The following is a 24,423-nucleotide window of genomic DNA, read 5'->3' as shown; positions in this document are numbered from 1 at the left end:
CCTGGTGTGTGTCAGTCCTTTCCAGCTTGCCAGCCCTTTGAAGACCATAAGACACAGGAGCAGAATTAGGCCATTTGGCCCATCGAGTCTGCTCTGCCATTCTACCTTTGACACCCTGACTAATCAAGAACCTATCAATCTCTTCTTTAAATATACCCAATGACTTGGTCTCCACAGACTTCTGTAGTAATGAATTCCACAGATTCACCACCTTCTGCCTATTGAAATTCTTCCTCAGCTCTGTTCTAAAGGGATATCCTTGTATTGTGAGGCTGTGCTGTCTGATCCTAGAGTTCCCCACTTTAGGGAACATCCTCTCCACATCTAGTCAATCTAGGCCTTTCAATATTTGGTAGGTTTCAATGAGAGCCCCCCCCCCCCCAGCCATTGTTCTGAACTCCAGAATACAGGCTCAAAGCCGTCAGACGCTCTCATAGAATATTGCTGTCGTCCCTGGGATCATTGTCATAAACCAAGCTCTAGGAAAGTAAGAAGTAGCAGCCATGGAAGCTATACGGCCCTCCAGTTCTGGATTCTTCGATCAGAATAGTTTTTTTTTACAAAATGGTGTTTATTGCAAATTACAATTGTACAATACTGTAGCAACCACAGAGACAATAAGTGACTAACACCACCTGAACTTAAATATTCCCATCTCTAGGATGACTTTGCCTAAAGATTCCAGAACATCTCCAGTGTACCAGTGCACACCACTTGTTCCTTCTGCTGGGACACCCAGGTATGGACATACCCCGGACATGGCTGGGCAGTCAGCTCGCTGAACCCTCTGCCTGTTTCCAGGACCCATGGTTAACTGTCTTGGCCAGCCCCAAGAGCAAGTTTACTGGGACGTCCTCATGGCTGACCCTTTGTTACACTAATCTCATGTTCTCCAAGTAAGATTTTTCACCGTCTGACCTGAATATCCTCAACTACTGAGTCTTCACAACCCTCCGTGGTATGGGATTCCAAGCATCGCCATCCTTACCCAAATTCCCGTGGATGTGCCCAGGCCCAGAGGTGGTTTACGAGTTGATCCCAGGAATGAAAGGGTTAATGTATGAAGTATTTGATGGATCTGGGCCTGTACTTGCTAGAGTTTAGAAGAATGGGGTGGTGGGGGTCTCATTGAAACCCATCAAACATTGAAAAGCCTAGACAGAGTGGATGTGAAGAGGATGTTTCCTAAAGTGGGGGAGTCTAGAACTGGAGGATATAGTCTCAGAATAGAGGATGTCCATTTATAACAGAGATCCACGTGGTCATTTATCCACATCTGATCATCACCAACTCTTCACCCTTCAGGGGTGACCAGTTGCTTGTGATGTTATTGCTCTATCCCATTCCCACTCTGACCCCATCTCCTGCTCCTCCCTCAGTCGTAGGAGCTGCATCTCACCTTTTGACTGGGCAAAGTTACAGCCCTTGGGACTAGACATGGAATTTTGTGATTTCATCAAACATTTAACAGTACAGGCCCTCCTGCCCATGAAATAACCTCCTTCAATGTCAACCTAACGCTTTCTTCTGGTAAGATGGCGGTATGTGTGAATGCTGCGGCCGCTTGGGGGCTATCCAAAGGTGCTTTTTTCTTTATAAAATGTGATTTTTATGATCCAAAGACAATCCTACACCAAGAACATCCGGTACTGCAGGGCTCCATCAGTGAGCTGCTTGTTGATCAGAGTATCTGGACTGGTGTTGGCAGCAGGGCTTTCCAAGATGTCGAAGGGGCTGACCGAGGAGGAGCCAGTTTGGGTCCGGAGGAGCTGACCTGGCTGCAGTCCATGTTGCAGCCCGCTACTCAGAAACGTCGGATTTGGTGCAGTAAAACCGTGGGAAATTGCCTCGGACGTTACACTTGATATTGCAGGACACCGTTGGACAGTGATAATGTAAGTTGCCACGGGCCTGTTACCCTCGTCTGGCGGTGGGACAGGCAACATGGGAGCTGTGTGGCCTCAGCTGTAGTGAGAACTAGGCCTCAAGCCTTGGGCTAGCCGGCTGCTGCAGACCAGGTGAGAGACGTGGAAGTGTTACAGCATGGCATCCGCACTCGGCTGTGGGCCTGTCATTGCTGCCCCCTGTGTTTGAGCTGTGGAATCACGTTGCCGGGAGACTCTACCATCGATCGCTGGACATTGTCACTCAGGGTCCTGGACTATTTATGTTTTTGTAGAGTGAATTTGCTTCTTTGCTCGATATTTTGAATTACGCTATCTGCTATTTTTGAATGTTTGCTTGCTATTTTGAATGCTTTGCACTTTGGTCCCAGTTGTCTCTTTCAGTTGTATGGTTTGAAGGATAATTAGACTTGATTTGATTTTTGATTTTGATTTAATTTCATTCCTTCCCATATAGCCTTCCATTTATTTTCCATCTGTGTGCCTAACTATGTCTCTTAAATATCCTCAATATGTTTGTCTCTACCACCACCCCCGGCAATGCATTCCGTGCACCCGTCACTCTCTATGTAAAAAAAACTTCCCTCCAATCACCTTAAAATTATGTTCCCTCATATTAGCCACTTACACCCTGGAAAAATATTCTAGCTAAGTACTATGTCTTTGCCCCTATTTCATATACTTCTATTAAGTCACCTCTTATCCTCCTTCACTGCAAAGAGAAAAGCTCCAGCTCACTCAATCTATCCTCAGAGGATATGCTCACTAATCCAGGCAACATCCTGATCAGATCTCCTCTGCACTCTCTCCAAAGCTTCCACATCCTTCCTAATAAGACAACCAGATTTGAGTACAATACTCCAGGGTTTTATAGATTTGCCACAGCTCTTGAACTCAAGTCTCACAACTAATGAAGGCCAGCACACCATCCGCCTATCAACGTGTGCGGCAACTTTGAGAGATCCATGGACATGGACCCTGATCCCTCTGTTTATCTGCACTGCTGAGAGTCCTGTCATTAACCCTGTATACTGTCTTCAAGTTTGACTTTCCAAAGTGAATCACCACAATTTTGGATTGAACTCCATCCGCACTTGTCAGCCTAGTTCTGCGTCCTGTCAGTGCCCTGCTGTAACCTTCAACAACTTTATGCACTATCCACAACGCCACCTACCTTCATGTCATTTCTGTTTATGCCTGGTATTCCCAAGTGCTGGAAGGGATTCTATAGTCTGTCCAACCTCACACCTTTACTCCGTCATGAACAGACGCTGTTCCTACCCCAACTCCATCCCCCTTTCTGTGCAACCTATCTGTCTCAAGCCACTCCCAGCTCTGGTGTAAAACCACTGACATGAAATATCAATGAAGAATGGTCTGCTGACTGACCTGCTGGGAGTTTCCAGCATCTCTGTGAAGGGGGTGCCCACACTAAAGCCCTGGGTGCTACAGTAGTGTAACATGTAGCAATGTGCCACTACAGCTCAGGGCATCGGAGTTCAATTCTGACACCATCTTTTAGGAGTTTGTACATCCTCTGCATGACTGCATGGGTTTCCCCGGGCACTCTGGTTTCCTCCCACTGTCCAAAGATGTACCAGTTGGTAGGTTAATTAGTCGTTGTAAATTGTCCTATGATTAGGCTGGGATTAATCTGAGGATTGCTCGTGGCACAGCTCCAAGGGCCTGTTCTGCACTGTATCTAAATATATAAATAAAACACAGTATACGCTGAGGGATGGAATAGTGATCCATTCCCCCCCCCCCACACAACATACATCGAAGGGGGGAGGGGTGAACTGTGATCCAGTCACTCTCCTTCCTCCCCACCCTGCATACCAGAACAAACACGGAGAGGTTCAGTGCTTCCACCCCCCACCCAAGTGAATACACACACTGGGGGGGGGGAGGTTCAATCTATGGGTTGTCTTTAATGATTCAAAGAACCAACGTGACAGTTTTGAGCAGCGTTAACACAAGTGACCGTCGCAAATCCATCCTTCTCACAGAGAAGAGCTTTCTCACCCCCACCCCCACGGCATCAAAGGTAAACTCCCTACCGTGGGGTTGGGCAGGGGTGCATAAACCCCCCCACACCCTCCATCCCACTGTTCCAGACTACTCCGGCCAGACCCTCTCACAACCAAGAGAGCATTTACCTCGGGCTGCCTGCCACGCGTGGGGTTGGGTGGGGAGAGTAAAGGGAAATGAGGAAGGGAGGAAGGAAGAGGGGGGAGTAAGTTAGAGAGGGTGGGCAAAGGGAGATGGGAGGGGACAGAAAACCCCCAACAATGCCAGCTCTCTGCTCCTCTCTTTGCGCCTTCCCCAGGGGGCATAATCCCTGCTACTGTCCACAGGCACATTTCTGTCCACTCCTTTATCACTCAGACCCCCGGATACAGGCACTCTCCCTCCAGTCTGTGTTAGATGCACCTCTCCGCCAACTGTCCTGCCTGCTGAGCAGTGAAGATCACCCTCAGAGGGCTAACTCCCCCCAGGGGTTCCTTGTCTGAATGGTTTACTGGGGCATGGTGTGTCCTGGGCAGGGTTTGCCCCTCCCCAGTGCCACCCACAATCTCCGTCAGCGGTAGCAGGGTATGCGTGGTGTGGCCATTGCCCGGTTCCTTAAAGAGCTGGATGGACGCCTGACGGGAGGAGAAGTGACGGAAGTGGACCCTCCCAGGGGAATGCCGCCCCTCCAACCAGCAGAACAGGCACTTGAGCCTCTGTGCCAGCTTATTGAGCACGGCCTTGCGCAGGAGGATGTAGATCCAGGGGTCCAGGATTGGGTTGATGGAGGCGATGCGGATAGCCCGAAGGTCTGGGTTCAGTTCTGGGTCCTTCACCACTGGCGGCCGGTAGAGCTGGTTGATGAACACCCGCACCTAGAAGAGAGAGGAGCAGATGGTCAGAGAGTCCACAATCTGCAGAGGAGGGGGTGGCTCTGTGGTTAAGAAGGCATACGGTGCATTGGCCTTCATCAATTGTGGGATTGAGTTCAAGAGCCGAGAGGTAATGTTGCAGCTTTATAGGACCCTGGTCAGACCCCACTTGGAGTACTGTGCTCTGTTCTGGTCACCTCACTACAGGAAGGATGTGGAAGCCATAGAAAGGGTACAGAGGAGATTTACAAGGATGTTGCCTCGATTGGGGAGCATGCTTTATGAGAATAGGTTGAGTGAACTCTCCTTGGAGTGACAGAGGATGAGAGGTGACCTGATAGAGGTGTATAAGATGATGAGGGGCATTGATCGTGTGGATAGTCAGAGGCTTTTTCCCAGGGCTAAAATGGTTGCCACAAGAGGACATTGGTTTGAGGTGCTGGGGAGTAGGTACAGAGGAGATGTCAAGGGTAAGTTTTTTTTACTCAGAGAGTGGTGAGTGCGTGGAATGAGCTGCCGGCAACAGTGGTGGAGGCAGATACGATAGGGTCTCTTAAGAGACTCCTGGATAGGTACATGGAGCTCAGAAATGTAGAGGGTTATGGGTAACCGTAGGTAATTTCTAAGGTAGGGATATGTTTGGCACAGCTTTGTGGACCGAAAGGCCTGTATTGTGCTGTAGGTTTTCTATGTTTCTATGTAGTGACTGGGGATAAATGATAGGATAGGTCCTCTGAGATGCTGACCCCCAAGAACTTGATGTTACTCATCCTTTCCATTGCTGACTACCTCAAAGAGGACTTGTATGCTTTCTTCTGACTTCCCCTTCCTGAAGTCCACAATCAAATCCTTGCTCTTGCTGTGTGTGTTGACGTGACATCAAACATCCAGTGTACAGCCTAAAACGCCTAACCCAAACACCCAGACCCAACACCCAATAACCAAGGTGCAGCCCAAGCATTTAACATCCAGTGTAAGCACTCAGTTCCCAGCCTAAAATAGAGTCTCAAGAACTACATTCACCACAGGCCCAGCACCACAGTACTCAGAGTGCGTTAGCCCGTGAGTTCACTCTGGCGGGTATATGGGACCTGCCCGGGGAACATTTATGTTTGATGTTGAGGATGGCCATTGGGTGCTGGGTGTTTAGTGTTGGGTATTTGGTGTTGATTGTAGGGTGTTTGGGTTGGGGGTTGAGTGCTGTGAGTTGGGGTTGGGTTCTGTATGTTTAGTGCTGGGTGTTTGGTGTTGGATGAGGGTGTTTAGGCTGGGAGTTGGGTACTGTATATTTAGTGCTGGGAGTTGGGTACTGTATGTTTAGTGCTGGGAGTTGGGTTCTGTATATTTAGTGCTGGGAGTTGGGTTCTGTATATTTAGTGCTGGGTGTTGGGTTCTGTATGTTTAGTGCTGGGTGTTTGGTGTTGGATGAGGGTTTTTAGGCTGGGAGTTGGGTACTGTATATTTAGTGCTGGGAGTTGGGTTCTGTATATTTAGTGCTGGGAGTTGGGTTCTGTATATTTAGTGCTGGGAGTTGGGTTCTGTATATTTAGTGCTGGGTGTTTGGTGTTGGATGAGGGTGTTTAGGCTGGGAGTTGGGTACTGTATATTTAGTGCTGGGAGTTGGGTACTGTATGTTTAGTGCTGGGAGTTGGGTTCTGTATATTTAGTGCTGGGAGTTGGGTTCTGTATATTTAGTGCTGGGTGTTGGGTTCTGTATGTTTAGTGCTGGGTGTTTGGTGTTGGATGAGGGTGTTTAGGCTGGGAGTTGGGTACTGTATGTTTAGTGCTGGGAGTTGGGTTCTGTATATTTAGTGCTGGGAGTTGGGTTCTGTATGTTTAGTGCTGGGTGTTTGGTGTTGGATGAGGGTGTTTAGGCTGGGAGTTGGGTACTGTATGTTTAGTGCTGGGAGTTGGGTTCTGTATGTTTAGTGCTGGGTGTTTGGTGTTGGATGAGGGTGTTTAGGCTGGGAGTTGGGTACTGTATATTTAGTGCTGGGAGTTGGGTACTGTATGTTTAGTGCTGGGTGTTTGGTGTTGGATGAGGGTGTTTAGGCTGGGAGTTGGGTACTGTATATTTAGTGCTGGGAGTTGGGTACTGTATGTTTAGTGCTGGGAGTTGGGTTCTGTATATTTAGTGCTGGGAGTTGGGTTCTGTATGTTTAGTGCTGGGTGTTTGGTGTTGGATGAGGGTGTTTAGGCTGGGAGTTGGGTACTGTATATTTAGTGCTGGGAGTTGGGTACTGTATATTTAGTGCTGGGAGTTGGGTACTGTATGTTTAGTGCTGGGAGTTGGGTTCTGTATATTTAGTGCTGGGAGTTGGGTTCTGTATATTTAGTGCTGGGTGTTTGGTGTTTGGATGAGGGTGTTTAGGCTGGGAGTTGGGTACTGTATATTTAGTGCTGGGAGTTGGGTTCTGTATGTTTAGTGCTGGGTGTTTGGTGTTGGATGAGTGTGTTTAGGCTGGGAGTTGGGTTCTGTATATTTAGTGCTGGGAGTTGGGTTCTGTATGTTTAGTGCTGGGTGTTTGGTGTTGGATGAGGGTGTTTAGGCTGGGAGTTGGGTTCTGTATGTTTAGTGCTGGGTGTTTGGTGTTGGATGAGGGTGTTTAGGCTGGGAGTTGGGTTCTGTATATTTAGTGCTGGGAGTTGGGTTCTGTATATTTAGTGCTGGGAGTTGGGTACTGTATATTTAGTGCTGGGAGTTGGGTTCTGTATATTTAGTGCTGGGAGTTGGGTTCTGTATATTTAGTGCTGGGTGTTTGGTGTTGGATGAGGGTGTTTAGGCTGGGAGTTGGGTTCTGTATATTTAGTGCTGGGAGTTGGGTTCTGTATATTTAGTGCTGGGAGTTGGGTTCTGTATGTTTAGTGCTGGGTGTTTGGTGTTGGATGAGGGGTGTTTAGGCTGGGAGTTGGGTTCTGTATGTTTAGTGCTGGGAGTTGGGTACTGTATGTTTAGTGCTGGGTGTTTGGTGTTGGATGAGGGTGTTTAGGCTGGGAGTTGGGTTCTGTATATTTAGTGCTGGGTGTTTGGTGTTGGATGAGGGTGTTTAGGCTGGGAGTTGGGTACTGTATATTTAGTGCTGGGTGCTTGGTGTTGGATGAGGGTGTTTAGGCTGGGAGTTGGGTTCTGTATGTTTAGTGCTGGGTGTTTGGTGTTGGATGAGTGTGTTTAGGCTGGGAGTTGGGTTCTGTATATTTAGTGCTGGGAGTTGGGTTCTGTATATTTAGTGCTGGGTGTTCGGTGTTGGATGAGGGTGTTTAGGCTGGGAGTTGGGTACTGTAATTTAGTGCTGGGAGTTGGGTTCTGTATATTTAGTGCTGGGAGTTGGGTTCTGTATGTTTAGTGCTGGGTGTTTGGTGTTGGATGAGGGTGTTTAGGCTGGGAGTTGGGTTCTGTATGTTTAGTGCTGGGAGTTGGGTACTGTATGTTTAGTGCTGGGTGTTTGGTGTTGGATGAGGGTGTTTAGGCTGGGAGTTGGGTACTGTATATTAGTGCTGGGAGTTGGGTACTGTATGTTTAGTGCTGGGAGTTGGGTACTGTATGTTTAGTGCTGGGAGTTGGGTTCTGTATATTTAGTGCTGGGTGTTTGGTGTTGGATGAGGGTGTTTAGGCTGGTAGTTGGGTTCTGTATGTTTAGTGCTGGGAGTTGGGTACTGTATGTTTAGTGCTGGGTGTTTGGTGTTGGATGAGGGTGTTTAGGCTGGGAGTTGGGTACTGTATATTTAGTGCTGGGAGTTGGGTTCTGTATGTTTAGTGTTGGGTGTTTGGTGTTGGATGAGGGTGTTTAGGCTGGGAGTTGGGTTCTGTATGTTTAGTACTGGGTGTTTGGTGTTGGATGAGGGTGTTTAGGCTGGGAGTTGGGTTCTGTATATTTAGTGCTGGGAGTTGGGTTCTGTATATTTAGTGCTGGGAGTTGGGTACTGTATATTTAGTGCTGGGAGTTGGGTTCTGTATATTTAGTGCTGGGAGTTGGGTTCTGTATATTTAGTGCTGGGTGTTTGGTGTTGGATGAGGGTGTTTAGGCTGGGAGTTGGGTTCTGTATATTTAGTGCTGGGAGTTGGGTTCTGTATATTTAGTGCTGGGAGTTGGGTTCTGTATGTTTAGTGCTGGGTGTTTGGTGTTGGATGAGGGTGTTTAGGCTGGGAGTTGGGTTCTGTATGTTTAGTGCTGGGAGTTGGGTACTGTATGTTTAGTGCTGGGTGTTTGGTGTTGGATGAGGGTGTTTAGGCTGGGAGTTGGGTTCTGTATGTTTAGTGCTGGGTGTTTGGTGTTGGATGAGGGTGTTTAGGCTGGGAGTTGGGTACTGTATATTTAGTGCTGGGAGTTGGGTTCTGTATATTTAGTGCTGGGAGTTGGGTTCTGTATATTTAGTGCTGGGTGTTTGGTGTTGGATGAGGGTGTTTAGGCTGGGAGTTGGGTTCTGTATATTTAGTGCTGGGAGTTGGGTTCTGTATATTAGTGCTGGGAGTTGGGTTCTGTATGTTTAGTGCTGGGTGTTTGGTGTTGGATGAGGGTGTTTAGGCTGGGAGTTGGGTACTGTATGTTTAGTGCTGGGAGTTGGGTACTGTATGTTTAGTGCTGGGAGTTGGGTTCTGTATATTTAGTGCTGGGAGTTTGGTGTTGGATGAGGGTGTTTAGGCTGGGAGTTGGGTACTGTATATTTAGTGCTGGGAGTTGGGTTCTGTATATTTAGTGCTGGAGTTGGGTTCTGTATGTTTAATGCTGGGTGTTTGGTGTTGGATGAGGGTGTTTAGGCTGGGAGTTGGGTACTGTATATTTAGTGCTGGGTGTTGGGTACTGTATATTTAGTGCTGGGAGTTGGGTTCTGTATGTTTAGTGCTGGGTGTTTGGTGTTGGATGAGGGTGTTTAGGCTGGGAGTTGGGTTCTGTATGTTTAGTGCTGGGTGTTTGGTGTTGGATGAGGGTGTTTAGGCTGGGAGTTGGGTACTGTATATTTAGTGCTGGGTGCTTGGTGTTGGATGAGGGTGTTTAGGCTGGGAGTTGGTACTGTATATTTAGTGCTGGGAGTTGGGTTCTGTATGTTTAGTGCTGGGTGTTTGGTGTTGGATGAGGGTGTTTAGGCTGGGAGTTGGGTTCTGTATGTTTAGTGCTGGATGTTTGGTGTTGGCTGTAGGGTGTTTGGGCTGAGGGTTGAGTGTTGTGAGTTGGGGTTGGGCATTTTGTGCTGGGTGTTGTGTCTGGGCCATTGCCCCCAGACTGGTTGGTACCGGGTGGGTGTTGAGTGGTCTATCACACAGGCTGAGTTTTGATCTCATGATCTATCCCTGATGTTGGGGCATTGAGGATAAAGGGAGTGGTGGCAGAGGGTAGGACAGCCCAACAGGGTGCTGAGTACCCTGGTGCTTCTGGCATGGCCCCTGGCTCCCCAGTATCATTTGGCTGCTGGGGTCCATGGGGAAAGTGTCCTGGGTCCAGACATCCAGCGTGGAACAGGCCCTTCCGGCCCAAGGTGCCCCGCCCAGCATTGCAACTATTTAACCCTAGCCTAACCACAAGACAATTAACAATGACCAGTTAACCTACTAGACAGTGGGAGGAAACTGGACAAAAGCCACAGTGTTCACAGGCAGGAATATACCCAGAGCCTCAGAACTGAACTCCGAAATGTGACCCCAGAGATGTAAAAGTGCTGCACTAACCACCTTGCTACCAATCAGTGACCTTCCTTTGGCAAACTGTGAGACGGGGTGGGTGGGGGGTGAAGATGACACCCGTGTGAGACTGAAGCTGTCTGGAAGAATGTAGCAATCCTGGGAACTCCATTTGCCTCATGGCCTGGCTCCAAATGGGAGCTCGGTTTTGAGGATTTCAAACTGACTTTTAGAAAACTCGACACACTCCAACAATGAGTGGGAATGAAAGCACATCAAACAAGTTTGCAAGCAGAATTTGGAATGGGTGCAGTCAGTGGAAAGGGAGTGGTGACAGGGGAGGGGAGATTGCAGTACTCAGGAAGGTCAGATACTGGACAGCATGCATTTAAGATGGGGACGGGGACTTTAAATGAGATGTGCAGGGCCAGTAATTTTTGTTATACAGAGATTGGGGATGCCCAAAGTGGCTGCCAGGGTTGGTGGTGCCACAGAGTCAGAGAAATACAGGACAGGACAGTAACAGGCTTTATGGCTCAACAAGACCATTCTGACCTCTACAGCCTCCTTGCCCACAACTCACACATCCAAACGCAAGACCAAGTTCAAACTTACTGTCATTGAACCGTATACACCAAAGGAAATAACGTTCCTCTGGACCACGGTGCACAACACAGTACCTATAACACATTATCTGAAATAATGTGTATCTGCGACAGAAGTCACAAAGTAAACAATGTAACGCTACTGGTGCTTCATCCGAGATGCCGGCAGGGAGTTCATTTGTCTTACAGCCTTGGGGGGGGGGGGGGGGGAAGAAGCTGTTTCACATCCTAACAGTCCTTGTTAAATATGGCAATTGTAGCCGGCTCAACCACTTTGTCTGGCAGCTCATTCTGCGTTCTCACTACCCTCTGTGTTAAGAAGTGACGTTTTAGATCTCTCTCCCCTCTTGTGTCTGTGACCTCTAGGTTTTGGAGGCAGAGGCTGTCAGACCCATGATGATGCAGGAAATGGATCATGTGCAGGCGAATGAGATCAAGATGTAAGATCCAACAGAACAGAAACATAGTCCTCGGCCAACCAAGGTTCACATCTAAACTAGTCCCCTTTGCCTACATTGGATTCGTACCTTTCTTGTCCTTTCTTAGAATAGAGATGAGGAGGATAGCCAGAGGGTGGTGAATCTGGAATCCATTGCTATGGAAGGCTGTGCAGGCCAAGTCATATTTAAAGCGGAGGTTCATAGGTTCTTCATTAGTCAGGGCGTCAAAGGTTACAGGGAGAAGACAGGAGCATGGGGTTGAGAGGGACAATAAATCAGCCATGATGGAATGGAAGAGCAGACTCGATGGGCTGAATGGCCTAATTCTGCTCCTATGTCTTATGGTCTTATCCATGCACCTGCTGAAGCATCTTTTAAAAGTTTTTATTGTACCTTCATCCACCACTTCCTCTGACAGCTCACTGACCATCCTCTGGGTTAAAATGTTGCCTCTCAGATTCCTATAAATCTCTTCTATCTTATCTTAAACCTGTGTCCTCAAGTTCTTGGCCACCAGCCCTGGGGAAAAGACTATATGACTATGCATTCACCCTGTCTATACCCTTTGCAATTTTAAGGGTCAGTTCTTTCTCCTAAGCTCCAATGAATAAAGTTCCAACCTGCTCCACCTCTCTCCGTAACTCAGTCCCTTAAGTCCTGACGAGCTTTTTTGCCTCCTCAGATTCAGATTCATTTATTTATCAGATGCACAACACACAGTGATGTGTTGTTTTCATTAATAACCAATACTACTTAAGGACATGCTGGGGACAGTCTGCAAGTCTCAACGCACTTCTAATGCCAACATAGCATTCCCACATTGTCCAGCCAAAACAGCACAAGCAACAATAACAAGCCCCTTCCCTCCCTCCCACCAGTTCCACACAGAGACAGAACTCTACCCCCAGGATGGACTCTACCCTCCCACTCCACACACAGACACAGCTCCAACGCCAGGACAGACACCAATCACAGACAGAGATCCAATCCCAGGACAGACACCAATCACAGACAGAGATCCAATCCCAGGACAGACACCAATCACAGACAGAGCTCCAACGCCAGGACAGACACCAATCACAGACAGAGCTCCAACGCCAGGACAGACACCAATCACAGACAGAGCTCCAATCCCAGGACAGACACCAATCACAGACAGAGCTCCAATCCCAGGACAGACACCAATCACAGACAGAGCTCCAATCCCAGGATGGATCCTACCCTCCCACTCCACACACAGACAGAACTCCAATCCCAGGACAGATACCAATCACAGACAGAGATCCAATCCAGGACGGACCCTACCCTCCCACTCCACACACACACACACACAGCTCCAATGCCAGGACAGACACCAATCACAGACAGAGCTCCAATCCCAGGACAGACACCAATCACAGACAGAGCTCCAATCCCAGGACGGACCCTACCCTCCCACTCCACACACACACACACACACACACACACACACACAGCTCCAATGCCAGGACAGACACCAATCACAGACAGAGCTCCAATCCCAGGACAGACACCAATCACAGACTGAGCTCCAATCCCAGGACAGGCCCTACCCTCCCACTCCACACAGACAGGCCAAAAACCCCAGGGACAGACCACTCAAGCTTGTCTGCTTAACAGCATTTTTAAACTGAAACTGACCATAGTATTCCAAATCTGTCCTCACCAACATCTGCCCACCCCAATCTGTATGCTCAAGTGCCCTGACCGATGCATGTGGAAAACCTCCATTTGTACTCGCAGTTCTACAACACTCCCCAAGGCCCGACTGTTCACTGTGAAATTCCCACTGTCATTTATCATTCCAAAATGCAATGGATCACACATATCTGAATTATACTCATTTTGCCATTCCTCGGATCATCATATGGAGCCTTATCAAAGGCCTTACTGAAGTCTACATAGATCACATCTACCACCCTGCCATCATCGACCTTCTTTAAAAAAGCTCAGTCAAGTTTGCCAGACATGATGTCCCATGCACAAAGCCGTGCTGACTGTCCCTAACTTATAGGTCATTCCAAGCCAACCCTTGAATCCTCTCCAGTAACCTATCCACCACATTACTGGTCCATAGTTCTTCAGCCCTTCTAAGATAAAGGCACAACATTCACCACCCTTTAGCTGACCGGCACCTCAGCTTTTGCAGATTAGTTTATACTATCGGTCAGTTTAATTCGGCACAGGCATTGTGGATGAAGAGCCTGTGCTCTGCTGGAATAAGGTGGGGGGGGGGGGCAGTACTCCGACAGGATACAGGGCAGACAGGGAGCAAGATGCAGGGTAGCAGCCATGTGGGAATTGGAAGGCAGCAACAGTGTGTGTGAATGTTTTTAGAACCTAGAATGTTGCACCCAGTTCAGTGCTTTTGGCCCATGTGAAGTATCAATCTGACCCCTCCTACATTTTTCTATCATCCATGTGCCTGTATAAGAGTTTCTTAAATGTCCCTAATGTATCTGGCTCTCCCACCACCCTGGCAGGGCATTCCATGCACCCATCACACTCTGTGTGAAAAATCTTACCTCTGACACCCCTCCCACACACACTTTCCAACAATCACTAAAATTACACCCCTTTGTATTAGCTATTTCTACCCTGGGAAGAAGGTCTCTGACTGCCCAGTCCATCTGTGAGCCTTATCATCTCGTACACCTCTATCAAGTTATCTCTCATCCTTTACTCCAAAGAGAAAAGCCCCAGCTCGCACAACCAATCCTTCTAAGATGTGCTCTCTAATCCAGGCAGCATCCTGGTGAAACTCCTCTGTACCCTCCACATCCTACCTATAATGAGGCAACCAGAGCGGAACACAATATCCCAAGTGTGGTTGAACCGGGGTTTTATAGAGCTGACTTCTGAGGCAGTGAGAGGCTGGCTAGGGGGCTTTTCCCCTCAGAGTGAAGGGGGGGGGGAGAGCTGACATGATAGGGCTGTACATGATGATGATGATAAGAGTTTGCAAGATTTGGCTGTCACAGAGACATAAAGCTGCGCTGCACAAAGATAGCCGTGCCATGAGAAACAGTGATCGCCTGTTCTAGAGTCACCACAGGATTCTAAGCCCTCCCCCCCCCCCCCCCCCCCCCCCCCCCCCACTGAGTGTACCACTCGGTCCAACTCATCCAAACACTCCTCTATCCATTTAGCTGTCCCAGTGCCTTTTAAACTGTCCTGTGGTTAGGCTGGGATTAAATAGGTGGGTTGCTGTTGGGCTGGAGGGGAGTGTATCACACTCTATCTAAAGCAGGGGTTCTCAACCTGGTGTCAGCGGACCCTTTGGTTAATGGTAGCAGTCCACGGCATAAAAAGGCTGTGACCCCAGTCCTAAAGGAAGAAAGAAAGGTCAACCTCAGTCTCCATAATGTCCCATCCTGCCCAACCTCTCCTAGCAACTCAGATCCTTGAGTCTCGGCAACATCCCAGTAAATCCATGAAGATTTCCCTCTCTTCGATGATGTTTGATTCTCTTCCCAGCCTCTCCCTAAAACTCAGGTTGTGACCCCGAGAAGGTGCAGTGGTGACCCTGGAGGGGTGTGAAGGTGCTGTCAGTGAGTGTGGGTTTGGTTCAGGTACTGGGATAGGTTCAGGTGACCCTGCTAACAGTGAGTACAGATTCTGGAAGTGCTGGGTACAGATATTGGGACACTATCGGTAGTTATGACCATGGCCAGAGCAGGTGACGCAGAGAATGCTATCAGTGGGTGTGACTGTACCCACAGTGGGAACGCAGACCGATGCTGTCGGTGGTGTGACTGTACCCAGTGGGTGAAACACTGGGAGCTGTCAGTGTGTGTGACTGTACCCACAGTGGGTGACACACTGGGAGCTGTCAGTGTGTGTGACTGTACCCACAGTGGATGACACACTGGGAGCTGTCAGTGTGTGTGACTGTACCCACAGTGGGTGACACACTGGGATGTTGTCGGTGTGTGTAACTGTGCCCATAGTGGGTGACACTGGGATGCTGTTGGTGTGTGTGACTGTACCCACAGGGAGTGACACACTGGGACGCTGTCGGTTGGTATGACCATGCCCATGGTGTTTACAGATATTGGGTGCACCCCTGTCACTAGTTCACCTCAGCACCAGTCCTACCAGCTTCATATCAGAATCACTCCTGCTCTGTATGCAGGTGGTGACCAGCTCCAGTGAACACTCTCCGCTCCTGCAACATATCTCATTACGAGTCACAAACAAAAGCTTCTGCCAGTGCTGGAAATCCAGAGCAACACACACAACATGCTGGAGAACTCAGTAGGTTAGACAGCATTGATGGAGTGGAGTGTACAGTCAACGGTCTTGGCCAAGACCCCTTGTGTAAGAACTAGAACTACAAACATCTCGCCTGTATTGAGAACTACACTGTGTGTCTCTTCTCTGGCTTTCACTGCTCGAAAGTTTTGCACAACCTTTCGTGCTTCGCTGTCTTGTACAGTGCCAGTGAGCCGGGATCAGTTTCCCAGCTGTCTGTAAGTTTAGAGTTTGTACAATCTCCCTGTATCCATGTTTCCTCATGTGTTTCAACAACGAGTTAATTGATCACGTGTGTAATTGGGTATCGCAGGTTCACTGGGTCAGGAGGATCTGGTACTGCTACCGTGATGTATGAGACCCTAAGTCCACAAGACATAGGAGCAGAATGAGGCTATTCAGCCCATCGAGTCTGCTCCATCATGGCTGATTTATTTGCCCTCTCAACCCCATATCCACATTAACTTTGACACCCAACTAATCAAGAACTTACCAGCCTCTCTCAAAACAAATCACGTTGCACATGTTATCTGTATATAAGTGTCTGCGACAATGCTGCAATTTTTACTGTATCTGTACCACAACATCCCTGTACCCTGACAGTGTCCACAAGGGATGAGTGGACTCAGGACCGGTAATGCCCCCAGCCAGCTGCTGTGAGAGATAGAGGCCAAATGTTCGGGGGGAGATGGCCCAGGGCAGGGTAGTTCTGAAATTGGTGAAGTGGTGTGGGGAAACTAAATGTTGACTTGATAGAGAGGTACTAAATGATAAGACACATAGATAGAGTGGACACCCAGTGACTTTTCCCCAGGGCAGAAAGGGCTAATATGAGAGCGCATAATTTTAAGGTGATTGGAGGGAAGTACAGTAGGGGGTGTCAGAGTTCAGTCTTTTTACACTGAGAGCCACATTATTGGAAGGATGTGGAAGCTTTAGAGAGGGTTCAGACGAGGTTTACCAAGATTCTGCCTGGATTAGAGAACATGTCTTAAGAGGATAGGTTAAGTGAGCTTGGGCTTTTCTCTTTGGAGTGAAGGAGGATGAGAGATGACTTGATAGAGGTGTACAAGATAATTAGAGGCATTGATAGAGTGGACAGTCATACTTTTTCTGGCTGATATAAGGAGCTTACTTTGAAGGTGATTGGTGTTAGTTATGTGGGGGTGAGGGATTGACAGAGGTAGTGTTTTTTTTAACACAGAGTGGTGACTGTATGGAACACCTTGCCAGGGTGGTGGTAGACAGATATATTAAGGACATTGAAACTCTGGATAACTGAAAAATTAGAGGGAAGCAGTAGCACTTAAGAATAGGTTAAAGGGTTGGCACCATGTTATGGGCCGAAGGGCCTGTGCGTTCCATGTTCAGTTCCTACAGAGTGGACAGAACATGCCAGGAACCTCATCTCGTGGAGGGACTGCTCACTCTTCGCCAGAAACTAAAGCAGGAATGGACTGTTCTAGTGACATAGTATTACTATTCTAATGACAGGTAGTACTGCTATTTCCCAACACCAGAGACCCGGGTTCGATCCCCACCTTCGGCGCTGTCTGTGTGGAGTTTGCATATGCTCCCTGTGACAGTGTGGATGCTCTGATTCCCTCCCACATCCCAAAGATGTGTGGTGTCAGTGGATTACTCCGCTATTTAAGAAGGGTGGGAGGTAGCAGAAAGGAAACTATAGACCTGTTAGCCTGACATCAGTGGTTGGGAAGTTGTTGGAATCGATTGTTAGGGATGAGATTACGGAGTAGCAGGAGGCACATGTCAATACAGGCCAAAGCCAGCATGGTTTCCTGAAAGACAAATCCTGCCTGACTAACCTACTGCAATTCTTTGAGGAAATTACAAGCAGGGTAGACAAAGGAGATGTAGTAGATGTGGTGTACTTGGATTTTCAGAAGGCCTTTGACAACATACCACACGAGGCTGCTTAGCAAGATAAGAGCCCGTGGAATTGCAGGGAAATTACAAACATGGGTGGGGCATTGGCTGGTCGGCAGAAAACAGAGAGTGGGAATAAAGGGATCCTATTCTGGCTGGCTGCCAGTTACCAGTGGAGTACCACAGGGGTCGGTGTTGGGACCACTTCTTTTTACAATGTATGTCAATGATTTGGACTACAGTATTAATGAATTTGTGGCTAAATTTGCCAACGATACAAAGATAGGTGAAGGAGCAGGTAGTGTTGAGGAAACAGAGAGCCTGCAGAAAGACTGAGATAGTTTAGGGGAATGGGCAAAGAAGTGGCAAATGAAATACAATGTTGGAAAGTTTATGGTCATGCACTTTGACAGACAGACAGACATACTTTATTGATCCCGAGGGAAACTGAGTTTCATTACAGTTGCACCAACCAAGAATAGTGTAGAAATATAGCAATATAAAACCATAAATAATTAAATAATAATAAGTAAATTATTCCAAGTGGAAATAAGTCCAGGACCAGCCTATTGGTTCAGGGTGTCTGACACTCCGAGGGAGGAGTTGTGAAGTTTGATGGCCGCAGGCAGGAATGACTTCCTATGACGCTCAATGTTACATCTCGGTAGAATGAGTCTCTGGCTGAATGTACTCCTGTGCCTAACCAGTAAATTATGGAGTGGATGGGAGACATTGTCCAAGATATAAACGGGCAGACTATTATTTAGATGGGGAAAGAATTCAAAATGCAGAGATGCAAAGGGACTTGGGAGTTCTTGTGCAGGTTAACCTCCAAGTTGAGTCGGTTGTGAAGAAGGCAAATGCAATGTTGGCATTCATTTCTAGAGGTATAGAATATAAGAGCAGGGATCTGATGTTGAGGCTCTATAAGACACTCATGAGACCACACTTAGAGTATTGTGTGCAGTTTTGGGCTCCTTATTTTAGAAAGGATATACTGACATTGGAGAGGGTTCAGAGAAGATTCACGAGAATGATTCCAGGAATGAAAGGGTTACTGTATGAGGAACATCTGGCAGCTCTTGGGCTGTATTCCCCGGAGTTCAGGAGAATAAGGAGGGATCTCATAGAAACATTCCAAATGTTAAAAGGCCTGAACAGATTACGTTCACGAGAATTAGGGGGGATCTCATAGAAACATTTCAAATGTTAAAAAGCCTGAACAGATTAGATATGGTAAAGTTATTTCCCACGGCCGGGGATTCTAGGACAAGAGGACATGACTTCAGGATTAAAGGACAACCATTTAAAACAGATGTGGAGAAATTACTTTAGGCAGAGGGTGGTAAATCTGTGGAATTTGTTACCACGAGCGGTTGTGGAAGCCAAGTCATTGGGTACATTTAAGGCAGAGGTAGATAGGTTCTTGATTAGCCGGGGCATCAAACGGAATGGGGAGAAGGCAGGGGAGTGGGGATGACTGGAAGAATTGGATCAGTCCATGATTGAATGGCGGAGCAGACTCGATGGGTGAATGGCCTACTTCTGCTCCTATATCTTATGGTCTTATTACAGGCCTCTGTAACTTGCCCCTAAAGCATAGATGCGTGGCAAAGAACGGACGGAAAGTGGGGAGGGAGAAGCCTCTGTGTGTCTTCCTGAGAGGGATTAAGGAGCAGGATTGCTGACTTGGAATTGACCACCTGTCCACTTCTTAACAAGACCTCAGCACCATCTTCCTGGAGTGATCTCCAGACCCCCTCAGCCTACAGATTCCACCCAACGGCCACTTAATTAGATACACCCACTTGTTAATGCAATCATCTAATCAGTCAATCGTGGCAACAACTCAAAGCATAAAAGCATGCAGACGGGGTCAGGAGGTTCAGTTGTTGTTCAGACCAAACATCGGAATGGGGAGGAAATGCGATCTAAGTGACTTTGACTGGGGAATGATTGTTGGTGCCAGATGGGGTGATTTGAGTATCTGAGAAACTGCTAATGTGCACACACCAATCTCTAGAGTTTACAGAGAAAGGTGCAAAAATAAAAACATCCAGTGAGTGGGAGCTCTGTGGGTGAAAACTGAGTGTTAACGAGAGAGGTTAGAGGAGAATGGCCAGACTGGTTCCAGCTGGCAGGAAGGCAACAGTAAGTCAAGTAACCATGCATTACAACAGTGGTGTGCAGAAGAGCATCTCTGAATGAACAACTCATCGAAGCTTGTAGTGAAAGGGCTACAGCAGCACACCCAATCAGGCTCCACTAAAGCGGCCACTGAGAATATCTGAAGAGGCGACTCCGTAAGTTCTGGCTGCACTTCGACCCGGCGCTCCTAATCTACGGTCATTCCCAACAGGGGTGGGGGCTGCTCGGGTACCTCCTGGCCATTCACAGGGTGAGGCAGTGGACAGCTGTAGGCTCTGTCCAAGCCTGCATGTCCCCGGGGTAGGAGCACGCAGAGTCCAAGGGTACAGTGGGGGGGGGGGGGAGGGGTGTTCCAGGTCCCCTGGATGCCACGGGGCTGCAGTGCATACTGTAATGCAAGTAGTGTATATCATGAGGTACTGTAATATTGTAATAATGTGGTCCCGGTCCCATTAAACACTGACTAAACCTGCTGAGGCCTGATGGCAAATCTCAGCCCAAAGTATCAACTTGTTACTCTACATGATACATCTGGTGTGGAGGGGCCACTGCACAAGATCTGAAAAAGCTGCAGAAAGTTGTAATCTCAGCTAATTCCATCATGGACACTGGCCTCCCCAGCATCAAGGACACCTTCAAAAGGTGACATCCCCATCACCCAGGCCATGCCCACTGCTCATTGCTACCATCAGGGAGGAGGTACAGGAGCTAGAAGACCCACACTCAGTAATTCAGGAACAGCTTCTTCCCTTTCACTGTCAGATTTCTGAATAGACGATGAACCCATAAACACTCACTCTTTTTTCTCTTTTTGCACTACTTATTTAATTTTCTCTTTTATCTATATAATTGTAATTTATAGTTTGTTTTTTTATTATGTATTGCCGTGTACTGCTGTCACAAATCAACACATTTCACAACATGTGCTGGTGATACTAAATCTGATTCTGATGCAGATTTCCTCCAGCGTTCTTTCTTTGTCTATTGCTCTGGATTTCCAGCATCTTGAGAATCTCCTGTATTCATGAATAAACCTCATTTGTAAAAGTTAGCCACAGAATGACGGCTGTTCTGACTGAAACTGACATCTGGGGCAAGATTGCAAGGTTCACTGCCCTCTGAGTGAAGGAACTCTGTTCAGTCCTAAGCAGCTGAGCCCTGTTTCTGACATCCTTCCGTCCTCAGTGGGGCAGATGTGCCCCCTGCCTGTCCCGACTGCTCAGTGTGATGAGATCAATCCTCTTTGCAGTGAAGATTGGTCCCATTTAACCAACCGTCCCCAAATCATTCCAACACAAGACTGGTGAACCTGAGTCACTGTGAGACTGGCCCCATTCTAACCTTCAGTGTACTGGTTCATCCCACTCCCCCCAGATTCTATCCCTCACTGGGGGCAGTTTACAGTGGCCATTTAACCCACCAACTCACTGTTTTTGGAAGGTGGAAGGAAACGAGAACGCTCAGGGGAGAACGGGCAGCGAGTGGCAGAGGTTGGGATGGAATGCGAGTCTCTGGAGCAGGGATTGTTGGCTCTGCCGCTACCTCCTTCCCTCGGTGAGGAGACTCCTCCAGGCAAAGTGGTGCAGAGGTCGGATGGGTTACACCGTGAGGATTGGAGACTGACGGTGTGGGTCACAACATGTAGAATGGACATGGTTGGAGACTGACCACCAGGGGCTGGGTCACATTGGGTGTGGGTTATGCCAAGGAGGGGTGGAAATAGTCCAGTCTGTGTGGGACAGATACCACTGGGGGTGGGATGGGTCAAATCGCTGGGGACAGACAGACACAGGCAACCAAGGTCATACCAGAGGGAGGAAGGGTCACTCCAAGAGGATAGTCACTCCGGGAAGAGGTGGGAACGGCTCAGACCATTTGGGACAAACACTCAACACCAGGACAGGGACAGTCACACCGAGTGGGGTGTGGATCACTCCGTGGACTGGGTTACACTAGAGTGGGTCAGACGATGTGGACCAGACACTGATCACGGGGGAGAGGGCCACACCATGCGTTGGGTCACTCCGCGGGATAAGTTACACCAGGCGGCTCGACCGCGCGGGACAGACACTCACCACCAGCGGGCTGGAGCAGATGAGCACCACGGCGGAGGTGGCGATCAGCAAGATGACCATCTGGATTTCGGCGCCGGCCAGACGCCTGAAGTTGCCCTGCCGCCGGGTGAGGGAGGGCCGCGGGCCGGCGCCCAGCGAGGTGCGACGCACGAACTGCCGGTGCATCCGGATGAGCGCGCCGCACACCAGTACGTTACAGACAACCGTGACCAGGATGAGGAAGGAGTTATAGCCGGCGTACATGTAGGAGTAGACGGCGTGCCGGCTGTTGTTGGTGCGCCAGTCGATAAAGCACCAGGTTTCTGGGAACTGATGCACGGTGTGTCCGAGGCCGCAGGACGGCAGCGCGCAGAAGAGCGTGTTGGCCGCGTAGATGGTGCAGAGGGTGAGGGCGGCCAGCCGCTTGTCCATGTGCTGACTGTACAGGTAAGCGTGGTTGATGGCGAAGTAACGCTCCAACGACATGGCGCAGATGATGCTGAGGCCGGCCGTGCCGAAGAAGAGCAGGACGAAGGAGGCATATTCACACAGAGCGTGGTCCCCTGGCCATTCCCCGCGCAGGTAGGTGGCGATGGTGATGGGACTGGCCAGGCAGGTGCCCAGCAGGTCGGTGACGGCCAGCCCGCACACCAGCGTGTAGAAGGTGGTTCCCCGCTGCTCGCGGCGGCTCCTCGAAAGCACGACGATCGCTACCAGGTTGCCCACTACGCCAGAGACGAACATGAGGGTGGGGATGAGCGGGAAGGCGCCCTTCCCCGACGAGCCCGTCTGCCAACTGACGTTGCCACTGCTGCCGTTTTGGAGGGGTGTCATACCGGAAAGGTGCGGGGCGGCGGAGCATCGAGGGGCCGCCCGGGCTGGGAGAGGGAACGGGAGCGGGGTCCCGGTTGAGACGGGAGTTCTCGGAGGGGAGAGGGGTCTCCTGGAGTGAGGGAAGGGAGAGTGGGAGGAGGTCCTGGGGCGGTGGTGGGGAGTAGTCCCGGAGTGCCTGGGGTGGGTGGACTCCCGAGTGGGAGAGGACAGTCCCGAAGTGGGAGGGGAGGGAGAGTCCGGGGTTTGGGATACGACGGGAGGGAATATGGGGTGGGAGCGAAGGGTCTGGTGCTGGGGTGGGAGAGGGGAAAGCTCTCTCTTCAAGCCTGCTACTCCTTCCTCCGCTGGTCGATCAGCATGTCGCGACCTCCCTCGAAACCAGCGCTCGGAGTCTACCTTCGGCAGCTCTCCTCCTCCGGGACTCCTGTGCCTGGGCTGTGGTGTCTCCCCGTCTCTGGGCGCTGGGATCTGCCTGTGCTGAGTATGAGATCTTCCACTGTCCCGGCGTACTCGATCTCTCTTGTAACCGGTTGCGGGATCCCCCTCTGTCTGTTCGGGATCGCCCTGTACCACGCTGCTTCCGTTCTGCTTGCCGGGCCACGGGGACTGAGCCTCTGCTGAGACTTCAAGACGAACCGTAAACTGGAGTCCCGCCCCGCTCACTCTGGGGCTCTCCTAGACCCCGCCCCCATGTCAGAGGATCCGCCCACTCAACCAGACTCCGCCCACAAACCGTAGGCCTCGCCTGCTTTCCCAAACTCCGCTCCCATGTTCCAGACACTGTTCCCGCTGTCCCAGGCCCCGATCTCGTCCCAGCTCACAACTATTTACATGATAAACACCGTCCTAACAGGTCAAATACAGATCAAGAGTGAAGATCCTTCTGCACCGTCCCATCACACACTCCCAATGTCAGACACAGAGTGAAGCTCCCTCCACACTGTCCCATCACACACTCCCGGGGTCAGACACAGAGTGAAGCTCCCTCCACACTGTCCCATCACACACTCCCAATGTCAGACACAGAGTGAAGCTCCCTCCACACTGTCCCATCACACACTCCCGGGGTCAGACACAGAGTGAAGCTACCTCCACACTGTCCCATCACACACTCCTGGGGTCAGACACAGAGTGAATCTCCCTCCACACTGTCCCATCACACACTCCCGGGGTCAGACACAGAGTGAAGCTCCCTCTACACTGTCCCATCACACACTCCCGGGGTCAGACACAGAGTGAAGCTACCTCCACACTGTCCCATCACACTCTCCCGGGGTCAGACACAGAGTGAAGCTCCCTCTACACTGTCCCATCACACACTCCCAGGGTCAGACACAGAGTGAAACTCCCTCTACACTGTCCCATCACACACCCCCGGGGTCAGACACAGAGTGAAACTCCCTCTATACTGTCCCATCACACACTCCCGGGGTCAGACACAGAGTGAATCTCCCTCCACACTGTCCCATCACACACTCCCGGGCTCAGACACAGAGTGAAGCTACCTCCACACTGTCCCATCACACACTCCCGGGGTCAGACACAGAGTGAAGCTCCCTCTACACTGTCCCATCACACACTCCCGGGGTCAGACACAGAGTGAAACTCCCTCTACACTGTCCCATCACACACCCCCGGGGTCAGACACAGAGTGAAACTCCCTCTATACTGTCCCATCACACACTCCCGGGGTCAGACACAGAGTGAATCTCCCTCCACACTGTCCCATCACACACTCCCGGGCTCAGACACAGAGTGAAGCTACCTCCACACTGTCCCATCA

At 49.6% G+C, this 24,423-nt stretch overlaps 1 protein-coding gene across 1 annotated transcript; it reads right to left on the bottom strand.

The window, feature by feature from the left end:
• Positions 1 to 3,815: 3,815 nt before the first annotated feature.
• On the bottom strand, positions 3,816 to 23,551 carry LOC140728900 (prostaglandin E2 receptor EP4 subtype-like). Its single transcript, XM_073047986.1, has 2 exons — positions 21,828 to 23,551; positions 3,816 to 4,789 (listed from the first exon to the last, which is right to left on the bottom strand). The coding sequence occupies exons 1-2, from the start codon at positions 22,638 to 22,640 to the stop codon at positions 4,328 to 4,330; spliced, it is 1,275 nt and encodes a 424-aa protein (XP_072904087.1). The 5' UTR covers positions 22,641 to 23,551; the 3' UTR covers positions 3,816 to 4,327.
• Positions 23,552 to 24,423: the final 872 nt, after the last annotated feature.

This window comes from Hemitrygon akajei, chromosome 6 (assembly GCF_048418815.1).
Source record: "Hemitrygon akajei chromosome 6, sHemAka1.3, whole genome shotgun sequence".
NCBI lineage: Eukaryota > Metazoa > Chordata > Chondrichthyes > Myliobatiformes > Dasyatidae > Hemitrygon > Hemitrygon akajei.
This window is presented reverse-complemented; position numbering and strand designations above follow the sequence as displayed.